Source organism: Tachypleus tridentatus, chromosome 10, assembly GCF_004210375.1.
Source record: "Tachypleus tridentatus isolate NWPU-2018 chromosome 10, ASM421037v1, whole genome shotgun sequence".
Lineage (NCBI taxonomy): Eukaryota > Metazoa > Arthropoda > Merostomata > Xiphosura > Limulidae > Tachypleus > Tachypleus tridentatus.
Window position 1 is genome coordinate 118449219 of NC_134834.1, and position 15177 is coordinate 118464395.

General features: G+C 29.2%; 1 protein-coding gene across 2 annotated transcripts in view; it reads left to right on the plus strand.

Annotated features, from left to right (window-relative positions):
- LOC143228192 (delta-sarcoglycan-like) overlaps positions 1 to 15177 on the plus strand; it is a 50737-nt gene that overhangs the window by 16379 nt on the left and 19181 nt on the right. The window contains exon 1 of one of the 2 annotated variants that reach the window (XM_076459498.1): positions 7002 to 7237. The exons of the other annotated variant lie outside the window; for it this stretch is intronic. Within the exon in view, the coding sequence (XP_076315613.1) occupies positions 7218 to 7237 (20 nt within the window). The 5' untranslated portion in view covers positions 7002 to 7217. Of the gene's footprint in view, positions 1 to 7001; positions 7238 to 15177 lie in introns of those variants that run through there. 2 annotated transcript variants of the gene reach the window in all.

Sequence of the window (15177 nt, forward strand, 5' to 3'; positions counted from 1 at the left end):
TTACTGGGTCGGAAGATTCACTCTCGTAATCATAGTATTCAGTTTCAGAATAAAAACATTGCTCACATCTAAGAGTTAACAATATATCTTCGGTTAAAACACAAGCTTTAGTTTAAGTACGAAACATTGCGTTGTTTAATGGACGAGATTTAGCAGAGAATGAAATGTATAGGTCTGTATTTGTTAAAGAAGAAACAAGATGAATACTTACGTCACGCCTTGACGTTATATGAAATGTCAATAAACGGCTATAGAGATTCATGGAAATAATAAAACAGTATAAACTACAGTCGTGACAGAAATGTAATTTTTAAAACATTTTCTGTATAAATCTCTTGCATGTACGAGTATTTGGTTTCCATGCTTGTTATATTGTACTTTTATGTGCAATCAGGTACATACATACACTACGAACTCCGGTACACACTTACACTACGAACACGAATATATTTTTACACCACGAATTTGAAAAATGTGAAACTTTTGGTTTCTGAATTTACGTACAAATTTATGGTGTTTCTTCAAAAACAAAGTCTAGTTTTGTGATAAACATTATATTGTATTATCGTATTGTTGAAAGGATGTACTATGTTCTGTTTTATCTACACTACGAACATTACTATTATGTTTTATTTTGTATACACTACGAACTCTACTATTATGTTTTGCTTTGTCTACACTAAAAACTTCACAATTATATTTTTTGTCCACACTACGAACTCTACTATTATATTTTGTTTTGTCCACACTACAAACTCTACGATTACGTTTTGTATTGTTCACAATACGAACTTTACTATGATGTTTTGTTTTGTTTACACTACGAACTCTACGATTACGTTTTGTATTGTTCACAATACGAACTCTACCATTATGTTTTGTTTTGTCTACACTACGAACTCTACCATTATGTTTCGTTTTGTCCACAGTACAAACTGTACTATTATGTTTTGTTTTGTCCACACTACGAATTCTACCATTATGTTTTGTTTCGTCTGCACTATGAAGTCTATTATCATGTTTTGTTTTGTCTACACTACAAACTCTACCATTATGTTTTGTTTTGTCCACACTACGAACTCTACTATTATGTTTTGTTTCGTCTGCACTATGAAGTCTATTATTATGTTTTGTTTTGTATACATTACGAACTCTACTATTATATGTTATTTTTTATACAATATGAACTTACTATTTTTTTTCTTTTGTATACACTACGAACTTTCATGTTTTGTTTTATTAACACTAAAACACTACTATTATGTTTTCTTTTGTCCACACTACGAACTTTACTTTCATGTTTTGTTTTATCCACATTACAAACTCTACTATCATGCTCTCCTTTGTATACACTATGAACTACTACAGTGATGGTATATGACATTTCCGGACATGACTGGTATTTTCTTCATACACTAACACATCTAATCTGGTGTGAAAACAGTTGGTGTAAAACACGTGAGAAGACAAACAGACGTGGTAATAACTTCTAATTAAGAATTGTACGTGTACTCTAGTCGTGAGAGATAAACAGATCTTGCCTTCCCGATGAAAGGAAAACTGAGATTTAACACTTCAGTCTACGGGTAACTTACGATGTAAAATCAGGTTTATGGGTTTAAACAATTCTCCAAGTTTATTGATTAAATAAATATTTAACATTACACATTAACATATATATATATATAATAGCAGCTCACCACGCAATCATATCATTTCCCAGCCTAGGAGTTGTACTATAACAAGTATGAAAACACTCCCACTATAGTTATTGTAGTGTACTAAATAAGGAACACCTTCATTATTGTAGTTATTGTAGTGTACTAAATAAGGAATACCTTCATTTTTGTAGTTATTGTAGTGTATTAAATACCGAACACCTTCATTTTTTGTAGTTATTGTAGTGTATTAAATACCGAACACCTTCATTATTGTGGTTATTGTGGTCTAGTAAATAAGGAACACCTTTATTATTGTGGTTATTGTGGTCCAGTAAATAAGGAACACCTTTATTATTGTGGCTATTGTGGTCTAGTAAATAAGGAACATCTTCATTATTGTGGCTATTCTAGTGCAGTAAATAAGGAACACCTTCATTATTGTGGCTATTGTAGTCTAGTAAATAAGGAACACCTTCATTATTGTGGATATTGTGGTGTAATAAATAAGGAACATCATTATTGTGGTTATTGTAGTGTAGTAAATAAGGAACACCTTCATTATTGTGGTTATTGTGGTCTAGTAAATAAAGAACACCTTCATTATTGTGGATATTGTAGTCTAGTAAATAAGGAACACCTTTATTATTGTGGATATTGTGGTCTAGTAAATAAGGAACACCTTTATTATTGTGGATATTGTAGTCTAGTAAATAAGGAACACCTTTATTATTGTGGCTATTGTGGTCTAGTAAATAAGGAACATCTTCATTATTGTGGTTATTGTGGTCTAGTAAATAAGGAACACCTTTATTATTGTGGATATTGTGGTCTAGTAAATAAGGAACACCTTTATTATTGTGGCTATTGTGGTCTAGTAAATAAGGAACACCTTCATTATTGTGGTTATTGTGGTCTAGTAAATAAGGAACACCTTCATTATTGTGGATATTGTAGTCTAGTAAATAAGGAACATCTTCATTATTGTGGTTATTGTAGTGTAGTAAATAAGGAACACCTTCATTATTATGGTCTAGTAAATAAGGAACATCTTCATTATTGTGGCTATTGTAGTGCAGTAAATAAGGAACATCTTCATTATTGTGGCTATTCTAGTGCAGTAAATAAGGAACACCTTCATTATTGTGGCTATTGTAGTCTGGTAAATAAGGAACACCTTTATTATTGTGGTTATTGTAGTGTAGTAAATAAGGAACACCTTTATTATTGTAGTTATTGTGGTCTAGTAAATAAGGAACACCTTTATTATTGTGGTTATTGTGGTCTAGTAAATAAGGAACACCTTCATTATTGTGGATATTGTGGTCTAGTAAATAAGGAACATCTTCATTATTGTGGTTATTGTAGTGTAGTAAATAAGGAACACCTTTATTATTGTGGTCTAGTAAATAAGGAACACCTTTATTATTGTGGTTATTGTGGTCTAGTAAATAAGGAACACCTTTATTATTGTGGTTATTGTGGTCTAGTAAATAAGGAGCACCTTCATTATTGTGGTTATTGTAGTGTAGTAAATAAGGAACACCTTCATTATTGTGGTTATTGTGGTCTAGTAAATAAAGAACACCTTCATTATTGTGGATATTGTAGTCTAGTAAATAAGGAACACCTTTATTATTGTGGATATTGTGGTCTAGTAAATAAGGAACACCTTTATTATTGTGGATATTGTAGTCTAGTAAATAAGGAACACCTTTATTATTGTGGATATTGTGGTCTAGTAAATAAGGAACATCTTCATTATTGTGGTTATTGTAGTGTAGTAAATAAGGAACACCTTCATTATTATGGTCTAGTAAATAAGGAACATCTTCATTATTGTGGCTATTGTAGTGCAGTAAATAAGGAACATCTTCATTATTGTGGCTATTCTAGTGCAGTAAATAAGGAACACCTTCATTATTGTGGCTATTGTAGTCTGGTAAATAAGGAACACCTTTATTATTGTGGATATTGTGGTTTAGTAAATAAGGAACACCTTCATTATTGTGGTTATTGTGGTCTAGTAAATAAGGAACACCTTTATTATTGTGGATATTGTGGTCTAGTAAATAAGGAACACCTTTATTATTGTGGCTATTGTGGTCTAGTAAATAAGGAACACCTTCATTATTGTGGTTATTGTGGTCTAGTAAATAAGGAACACCTTCATTATTGTGGATATTGTAGTCTAGTAAATAAGGAACATCTTCATTATTGTGGTTATTGTAGTGTAGTAAATAAGGAACACCTTCATTATTATGGTCTAGTAAATAAGGAACATCTTCATTATTGTGGCTATTCTAGTGCAGTAAATAAGGAACATCTTCATTATTGTGGCTATTCTAGTGCAGTAAATAAGGAACACCTTCATTATTGTGGCTATTGTAGTCTGGTAAATAAGGAACACCTTTATTATTGTGGTTATTGTAGTGTAGTAAATAAGGAACATCTTCATTATTGTGGTTATTGTAGTGTAGTAAATAAGGAACACCTTTATTATTGTGGTCTAGTAAATAAGGAACACCTTTATTATTGTGGTTATTGTGGTCTAGTAAATAAGGAACACCTTTATTATTGTGGTTATTGTGGTCTAGTAAATAAGGAGCATCTTCATTATTGTGGTTATTGTAGTGTAGTAAATAAGGAACACCTTTATTATTGTGGTCTAGTAAATAAGGAACACCTTTATTATTGTGGTTATTGTGGTCTAGTAAATAAGGAACACCTTTATTATTGTGGTTATTGTAGTGTAGTAAATAAGGAACACCTTTATTATTGTGGTCTAGTAAATAAGGAACACCTTTATTATTGTGGTCTAGTAAATGAGGAACACCTTTATTATTGTGGATATTGTAGTCTAGTAAATAGGGAACACCTTCATTATTGTAGTTATGTTGCTGCAGTAAATAAGGAACACTTTCATTATTGTAATTATTGTAGTGTAGTAAACAAGGAACACATTGATTATTGTAGTTATTGTATATAACTACTATACGTTGTGTATATCTTTATTTACATTCCTTACAATACATCATGTATCCCTTTATTTACATAACGTACTCTACATTATGTATCTCATTATTCACATTTACATGCACCCCTTTACTTACATACCTTATTGTACATTATGTATCCCTTTACTTACATACCTTACTGTTAATTATGTATCCCTTTAATTTCCATACCTTACTATAAATTATGTATCCCTTTAATTTCCATACCTTACTATAAATTATGTATCCCTTTAATTTCCATACCTTACTATAAATTATGTATGTTTCTATTTACCTATTTTATTTTACACTATGTATCCCTTTATTTACATACCTTATATTACAATATGTATCCCTTTATTTAAATATCTTGTTTATTATGTATCCCTTTATTTACCTACGTTATTCTACATTATGCATCCCCTTATTTACATATCTCATTCTATATTATGTATCCCTTTATAAACATACTTTACTATCCCTTTAGTTACATTCCTTATTGTACATTATGTATCCCTTTAATTACATATCTTACTGTACATTATCTATCCCTTTATTTACATACGTTGCTCTATACTATGTATTCTTGTATTTACCTACCTTATTCTACATTATGTATCCCTTTACTTAAATATATTATTGTACATTATGTATCACTTTATGTACATTCCTTATTGTAAATTGTGTATCCCTCTATTTTCTTAGCTTATTATACATTATTTGTCCGTTTATTTATATACCTTGTTGTACAGTATTTATCCGTTTCTTTACTTAACTTACTCTATATTATGTATCCTTTTTATCCGTTTCTTTACTTAACTTACTCTATATTATGTATCCTTTTTCTCATACCATTATGTATCCCTTTATTTGCATACCTTATTGTACATTATGTATCCATTTATTTTTCATAGATTATTATACACTATGTATCCCTTTATTGACATGCATTATTGTACATTATGCATCCCTTTATTTACATATCTTACTATACTTTATGTATCCCTTTATTTGCATAACTTATTGTACATTATGTATCCGTTGATTTACGCCCTTACTGTTTCTTATATATTTTATATGCCTTTGTTTACATATGTTATAGTACATTATGTATCCCTTTATATAGATACCTTAATATACATTGTATATTTTTATTTATTTACGTTATTGTACATTTTGTAACTCTTTCTTTACTTACGTTGTTGTAAATTATGTATACCTTTATTTTCAATGGTTGTTATACATTGTGTCCATTTATTTACATACCTTACTGAGCATTATATATCCCTTTATTTATATACCATACTGTTAATTATGTATCTTTTTATTGACATACCTTATTGTACATTATGTATCCCTTTATTTACCTACTTTACAGTTCATTATGTATCTCTTTATATACATACTTTACCATACATTATGTATCCCTGTATTTGCATACCTTACTATACATTATATATCCCTTTATTTTCCTACCTTATTATATATTATGTATCCTTTTATTTACATACCTTGTTGTACATTATGTATTATTTTATTTACATACCTTATTGTACATTATGTATGCCTTTATTTACTTCCTTAGTGTTAATTATGAATCCCTTTATTTACATACCTTAGTGTTAATTATGTATCTCCTTATTTACTTACCTTACTGTATATAATGTATCCCTTTATTTAACTACGTTATTTTACATTGTGTATCCCTCTATTTATATACCATATTGTACTTTATGTATCCCTTTATTTACATTTCTTATTGTACATTATGTGTCCCTTTATTTACATACCTTACTGTTAATTATGTTTTTCTTTATTTACATACCTTATTGTACATACTGTATCCATTTATTTAGATACCTTACTGTAAATTATGTATTCTTTTATATACATACCTTAGTATACATTATGTATCCCTTTATTTACGTATTTTACTGTACATTATGTATCCCTTTATTTACGTATTTTACTGTATATTATGTATTGCTTTCGCATAGTTTTGTGTAATTGTTTATAAATGCGCTTTACTGGTGTACTGTACAAGTAACAATGTGTTTGTCATTATTACACAATAAAACAACATGTATGTAAGTGGTGTTGTCTGGCACATGTTTAACTTGTCAACTGTAGAAGATAACTCGTTTCGCTGGTTTGCATTTCAAGTGATCACTGAGGCTGTCAGTTTTTCAGTCTTATGAATATATTGTTTTATTATTGTGGTTTCTGCGTTTATTCTAACCACTATATTATTACTTTGATTAGCCGGGTAATTTCACTGCTGTTAAGGGTTGAGTGTTAAATTATACTAAGCCATTATTCTTGGCAACTAGCTACTTGTTCGACGTCTCATTGTTTATCTATGTTTGAGGAACTTGTAAGTAGACCTAGCCTGGCCGCTGGCCAATAATAGACCTATCTTCACCACGTTCTCCTTTCCTCGAGGATTAACTAGCTGAAGGACACGTTTACTCTTAGTTCCTGGTCTAAAACGGGTAGCGGTTCTGTACATATTGCGAAGAAGTTTAAGTGGGTACGAACTAGGGGTCCAACCACTCATGCGTTCATGAGGGACAGTGACTATCGGTGAGTACAGATATTTAGGTTTAAAATACTCGTTACTGGTAGAACTGTTTCACGTTCGTTCTTCGCTTGTATGGAATTAACAGATCCATATGAAAGAAGACAGATAAATACGTCAGATAAACGTTCGTCACTTGTGTATGGATGGTTTTATTATTGAATTCTTCAGCGAATGATGTCTTTACAGTAACAGATAAATTTCTGCTTATCACTGTTACAACAACATGAAAAGTGTTGTCACTCTGAGTGTAATACAGCAACGTTAAAAATAATGACATTATCAGCGTTGGTAAATAATTTACTATATTATTAAACGACAACTATCGAAATTTAAAAACACCAGTAATGGTGTGGAAACTAAAAAAGATTACAATCTTAAAACACCAGTAATGGTTTTGAAGTTAAAAATATTACAATCTAAAAACACCGATAATGGTGTTAGTGTGTGTTTTTTTTTATTGCAAATCCAAATCAGGCTATCTGCAGAGCCTCCCGAGGGGAATCGAACCCCTGATTTTAGCGTTATAAATCCCGGTGTACTAGCGGGGGGCATTGGTGTTGAAACTAAAAAAAAATTAAAGATACCAGTAACAGTGTTGAAACTAAAAATTATATAGTTAAAGATACTAGTAACAATGTTGAAACTAAAAAATATTATAGTTAAAGATACCAGTAACAGTGTTGAAACTAAAAAATGTTATAAAGATACCAGTAACAGTGTTGAAACTAAAAAAATATTATAGTTAAATATACCAGTAATAGTGTTGAAACTAAAAAATATTATAGTTAAAGATACCAACCAGTAACAGTGTTGAAACTAAAAGATATTATAGTTAAAGATACCAGTAACAGTGTTGATACTAAAAATATTGTAGTTAAAGATACCAGTAACAGTGTTGAAACTAAAAAAATATAGTTAAAGATACCAATAATCATGTTGAAACTAAAAAATATTATAGTTAAAGATACCAGTAACAGTGTTGGAACTAAAAAATATTATAGTTAAAGATACCAGTAACAGTGTTGAAACTAAAAAATATTATAATTAAAGATACCATTAACAGTGTTGAAACTAAAAAAATATTATAGTTAAAGATACCAGTAACAGTGTTGAAACTAAAAAAATATTATAATTAAAGATACCAGTAACAGTGTTGAAACTAAAAAATATTATAGTTAAAGATACCAGTAACAGTGTTGAAACTAAAAAATATTATAATTAAAGATACCAGTAACAGTGTTGAAACTAAAAAAATATTATAGTTAAAGATACCAGTAACAGTGTTGAAACTAAAAAATATAATAGTTAAAGATACCAGTAACAGTGTTGAAACTAAAAAATATTATAGTTAAAGATACCAGTAACAGTGTTGAAACTAAAAAATATAATAGTTAAAGATACCAGTAACAGTGTTGAAACTAAAAAATATTATAGTTAAAGATACCAGTAACAGTGTTGAAACTAAAAATTGTATAGTTAAAGATACCAGTAACAGTGTTGAAACTAAAAAAATATTATAGTTAAATATACCAGTAATAGTGTTGAAACTAAAAAATATTATAGTTAAAGATACCAACCAGTAACAGTGTTGAAACTAAAAGATATTATAGTTAAAGATACCAGTAACAGTGTTGATACTAAAAATATTGTAGTTAAAGATACCAGTAACAGTGTTGAAACTAAAAAAATATAGTTAAAGATACCAATAATCATGTTGAAACTAAAAAATATTATAGTTAAAGATACCAGTAACAGTGTTGGAACTAAAAAATATTATAGTTAAAGATACCAGTAACAGTGTTGAAACTAAAAAATATTATAATTAAAGATACCATTAACAGTGTTGAAACTAAAAAAATATTATAGTTAAAGATACCAGTAACAGTGTTGAAACTAAAAAAATATTATAATTAAAGATACCAGTAACAGTGTTGAAACTAAAAAATATTATAGTTAAAGATACCAGTAACAGTGTTGAAACTAAAAAATATTATAATTAAAGATACCAGTAACAGTGTTGAAACTAAAAAAATATTATAGTTAAAGATACCAGTAACAGTGTTGAAACTAAAAAATATAATAGTTAAAGATACCAGTAACAGTGTTGAAACTAAAAAATATTATAGTTAAAGATACCAGTAACAGTGTTGAAACTAAAAAATATAATAGTTAAAGATACCAGTAACAGTGTTGAAACTAAAAAATATTATAGTTAAAGATACCAGTAACAGTGTTGAAACTAAAAATTGTATAGTTAAAGATACTAGAAACAATGTTGAAACTAAAAAATATTATAGTTAAAGATACCAGTAACAGTGTTGAAACTAAAAACAATATTATAGTTAAAGATACCAGTAACAGTGTTGAAACTAAAAACAATATTATAGTTAAAGATACCAGTAACAGTGTTGAAACTAAAAAATATTATAGTTAAAGATGCCAGTAATGGTGTTGAAACTAAGAGTAAGGTACATTGTAACATATTGGGGTTTCTCATTTTGTGACTTAATATGGCTTGTATTTTCTTTTCATTTTGGGGTCGATACACTGTGAATTAATGTGGGTTACCTTTTTATCGAGTCGATTTATCTGAAAGCAAACAGTAGATTGGTTTTGTGAATATATAATAAACAACCTGTCGTTTCTAACACTAAATTTCGTGTATAATGACAGATATGACCGTTCTAATGCAAGGTGAATATTTATTAAATACGTGGAAATGTACAAAACCTAATGTGTTTATAGTGGAACATTTAGACAATAAGTGGATACTGTTTATTGTTTATAGTGAAGAAGGTCAGTGAATAGCTGTTTATAGTGGAACAGCTAGATAACACACAGTGTGTGCTGTTTACTGTCTATAGACGAACAGCCACTGAATCACTGTTTATAATGGAACACACAGTGTGTGCTATTTACTGTCTATAGACGAACAGCCACTGAATGACTGTTTATAGTGGAACACCTAGACAAACAAAGTGGATGCTATAAAGTATATTCTTTATAAGACTGGTTCATGAAACTTTGTGAGGAAACTATACTTCTCTCAAGTGTTAAAATGTGTCGATTCTTTCCAGTTGTTAAGCCTTTTGAAATGATTTTGTCAAGTGACTTCAGATTATTCTGTCGTTTTTCTTTCTGTTCGCCATATTTAATGGTAACACTTTCTGGGATCGTCTTTCATCTTTTTCTAAAGTCTTCCCCAAGTAAAAACAATGTTTCTTGAATCGGATATTTTCTAACATCTTCTTGTTTCTCTTATTTCCTAAAACTGGAAATTCTTGAAATTATCCACTTTTCTTCAAATCAGTGTCTGATGTAAGAAAAATTACCCCAAAACAAGCTCTAAGTTATTGTCAGTTTGGCTTCTTCGTTCTGTACAGAAAGACCATTTGAGCACTTAAGAGAAAAAAAATATATATAATTGAAAATTCTTACAATTATTTGGTTTTTCCAGCTCGAAATTATCAACGTAAAAAAAGAAAGACGAATAAATTAAAACTATAAATCGTTCTTACTGCACTGTTTTTGTTTAGTCTTTAGTATATTACTGTTTGGAAAAGATGTCTAATCTCCCAACTGAATACATTGTTTCCATATTTTCTCTTTGTTTTTATCTTTGTTCACTGAAGTATTACACAGTCCGTTTGCTTGTCTTTCCAGTAAATCAGCCCCCACTCTCTGACCCCCACCTGTCTAAGTAAAAGTAATCCATTATTCAGTAGGCGTTAGATAAACAAAACAACCCTGTCACTTGTTTCTTCTCTCCATTCGTGGGAGATGGCTTGAGTTTATTATAATATTGATCGCTGTTTTCGAAGAGATTTTGTCATCCTTATTTCTTGGTCAATCACGCCTTATTTTCCAGTAACAAAACTAAACTTTTTAAAACTTGATTTCTTACAGTTGTAGAACTTAAAAACAGAACTGACACACATAATTCAATGATGCACACGCAATAATCTGTTTCTAAAGTTATATTTCATGGCAACAAAGTTATTACAATCAGGAAATTATTGCTGAAAGAAGAGATAAACGTTCCGGAAATATGGAAAACAACAAGTTGATGAAACCATTTCACAAATTCTGGTTACATACTGAAAAGTAATTTAAAGTACTACGGGACGCCTGGAGGACTTGTTTGTTTTCAATATAAAGCTAAGAGGCAAAAAAAAACATCTTTTTTTCAGAGGGTTAACACGAACAAGAAACCGCACCGTTTCTTAGAAGCTTAAAGTAACAAAGAAATCACACCGTCTTTTAGAGGATTAAAACAAACAAAGAGACCACACTGTGTCTTAGAGGGTTAAAGTAACAAAGAAAACACACGTTGTTTAACCGGATTAAAATAAACACACCGTATCTTAGCGTGTTAAAGTAAACAAGGAAACCACACCGTGTCTCAGAGGATTAAAATGAAAAAAGAACAATACCCATTAAACACTAAATTGAATTTTAGTTTTCGTCTCAGTGGGGTTTCATACATACTAGTGATCACTTTCTGGATTAAACATACTAGTGAACCCGTTATACCACATATATACTTGTGATCCCTATATAGATCAAATATACTAGTGATCCCTCTATTGATGAAATATACTGGTGATCCCTTTATGGAAAGATTATACAAGTGACCCGTATATACATCAAATATACTAGTGATCTCTTTATGGATTAAATATACTAGTGAACTCTTTATACATCTGTTATACTCGTGATCCCTGTATAGATCAAATATACTAGTTATCCCTATATGGATTAAATATACTAGTGAACTCTTTATACATCTGTTATACTCGTGATCCCTATATAGATCAAATATACTAGTTATCCCTATATGGATTAAATATACTAGTGAACTCTTTATACATCTGTTATACTCGTGATCCCTATATAGATCAAATATACTAGTTATCCCTATATGGATTAAATATACTAGTGAACTCTTTATACATCTGTTATACTCGTGATCCCTATATAGATCAAATATACTAGTTATCCCTATATGGATTAAATATACTAGTGAACTCTTTATACATCTGTTATACTCGTGATCCCTGTATAGATCAAATATACTAGTTATCCCTATATGGATTAAATATACTAGTGAACTCTTTATACATCTGTTATACTCGTGATCCCTATGTAGATCAAATATACTAGTTATCCCTATATGGATTAAATATACTAGTGAACTCTTTATACATCTGTTATACTCGTGATCCCTGTATAGATCAAATATACTAGTTATCCCTATATGGATTAAATATACTAGTGAACTCTTTATACATCTGTTATACTCGTGATCCCTATATAGATCAAATATACTAGTTATCCCTATATGGATTAAATATACTAGTGAACTCTTTATACATCTGTTATACTCGTGATCCCTATATGGATCAAATATACTAGTTATCCCTATATGGATTAAATATACTAGTGAACTCTTTATACATCTGTTATACTCGTGATCCCTATATAGATCAAATATACTAGTTATCCCTATATGGATTAAATATACTAGTGAACTCTTTATACATCTGTTATACTCGTGATTCCTATATAGATCAAATATACTAGTTATCCCTATATGGATTAAATATACTAGTGAACTCTTTATACATCTGTTATACTCGTGATCCCTGTATAGATCAAATATACTAGTTATCCCTATATGGATTAAATATACTAGTGAACTCTTTATACATCTGTTATACTCGTGATCCCTATATAGATCAAATATACTAGTTATCCCTATATGGATTAAATATACTAGTGAACTCTTTATACATCTGTTATACTCGTGATCCCTATATAGATCAAATATACTAGTTATCCCTATATGGATTAAATATACTAGTGAACTCTTTATACATCTGTTATACTCGTGATCCCTATATAGATCAAATATATTAGTTATCTCTATATGGATTAAATATACTAGTGAACTCTTTATACATCTGTTATACTCGTGATCCCTATATAGATCAAATATACTAGTTATCCCTATATGGATTAAATATACTAGTGAACTCTTTATACATCTGTTATACTCGTGATCCCTATATAGATCAAATATACTAGTTATCCCTATATGGATTAAATATACTAGTGAACTCTTTATACATCTGTTATACTCGTGATCCCTATATAGATCAAACATATTAGTTATCCCTATATGGATTAAATATACTAGTGAACTCTTTATACATCTGTTATACTCGTGATCCCTATATAGATCAAATATACTAGTTATCCCTATATGGATTAAATATACTAGTGAACTCTTTATACATCTGTTATACTCGTGATCCCTATATAGATCAAATACACTAGTGATCCTTTTCTAGGTCAAATACTAGTGATCTCTATCTAGATCAAATACACTAGCGATTCATATACAAATAAAATATACTAGTAATCACTTTATAGATCGAATATACTAGTGATCCCTATATAGTTCAAATATACTAGTGATTTCTTTATGAATTAAATATACTAGTTAACCCTTTATACATCAAATATGCTTGTAATCCCTATATACATCAAATATACAAGTATTCCGTTTATGGATTAAATATAGTAGTGATCACTTCATACATGAAATGTATTTGTGATTCCTTTATAGATTAAATATAGTAGTGATCTCTTTATGGATTAACTATAATAGTGATTTTTTTTTTATATATGAAATATACTAGTGATCCGTCTATTTATGAAATTTACTGGTGATCCTTTATGGATTAAATATCCTAGTGATTTCTATATAGATCAAAAAATACTATTGATCCTTTTCTAGGTTAAAATACTAGTAAGCCATATCTGGATCAAATATACTGGCGATTCATATACCGTTAAAATTTGCTAGTGATCTCTTTATAGATCAAATATACTAGTATTCCGTTTATGGATTTAATATACTAGTGAACCCTTTATACATCAAATATACCCGTGATCTTTATATAGATCAAATATACTAGTTATCCTTATATAGATTAAATATACTAGTAATCCTTTTCTAGGTTAAAATAGTAGTGATCTCAATATAGATCAAATATGCTAGCGATTAATATACAGATAATATATATTAGTGATCTCTTTTTATAGATCAAATATATTAGTGTTTATTTTTCAGACCAAATTACTAGCAATCCCTTTATAGATCGAATATACTAGTGATACAAATATAGATAAAATATATTAGTGATCCCTATTTACCAGAAATATGATCGTGATCCCTATATAGATCAAATATACTAGTGATCCCTCTATTGATGATATATACTGGTGATCCATTTATGGAAAAAATATACAAGTGATCCGTATATACATCAAATATACAAGTGATCTCTTTATGGATTAAATATACTAGTGATTTCTTTATTGAGTAAATATACTAGTGATCACTGCATAGATCAAATATTCTAGTGGTCATTTTCTGGATTAAATATACTAATGATTTCTTTATAGATCAAATGTACTAGTGATTCATATACCGATAAAATATACTAGTTATCTTTTTATAGATCAAAGATACTAGTGATTCCTTTATAGATCAAAGATACTAGTGATTCCTTTATAGATCAAATATACTAGTAATCCACTTACGGATTAAATATACAAGTCAACCCTTTAACATGAAATATACTAGTGATTCCTATATACATGAAATATACTAATGATCCCTATATAGAACCAAAATACTTGTGATTCCTTTATATATTAAATATACTAGTTATCCCTATATGGATTAAATATACTAGTGAACTCTTTATACATGAAATATACTAGTGATCCCTCTATAGATCAAATATACTAGCGATTAATATACAGATAATGTATACTAGTGATCTCTTTATAGATCAAATATACTAGTGTTTATTTTACAGACCAAATATCCTAGTGATCCCTTTATAGATTGAATATACTAGTGATACAA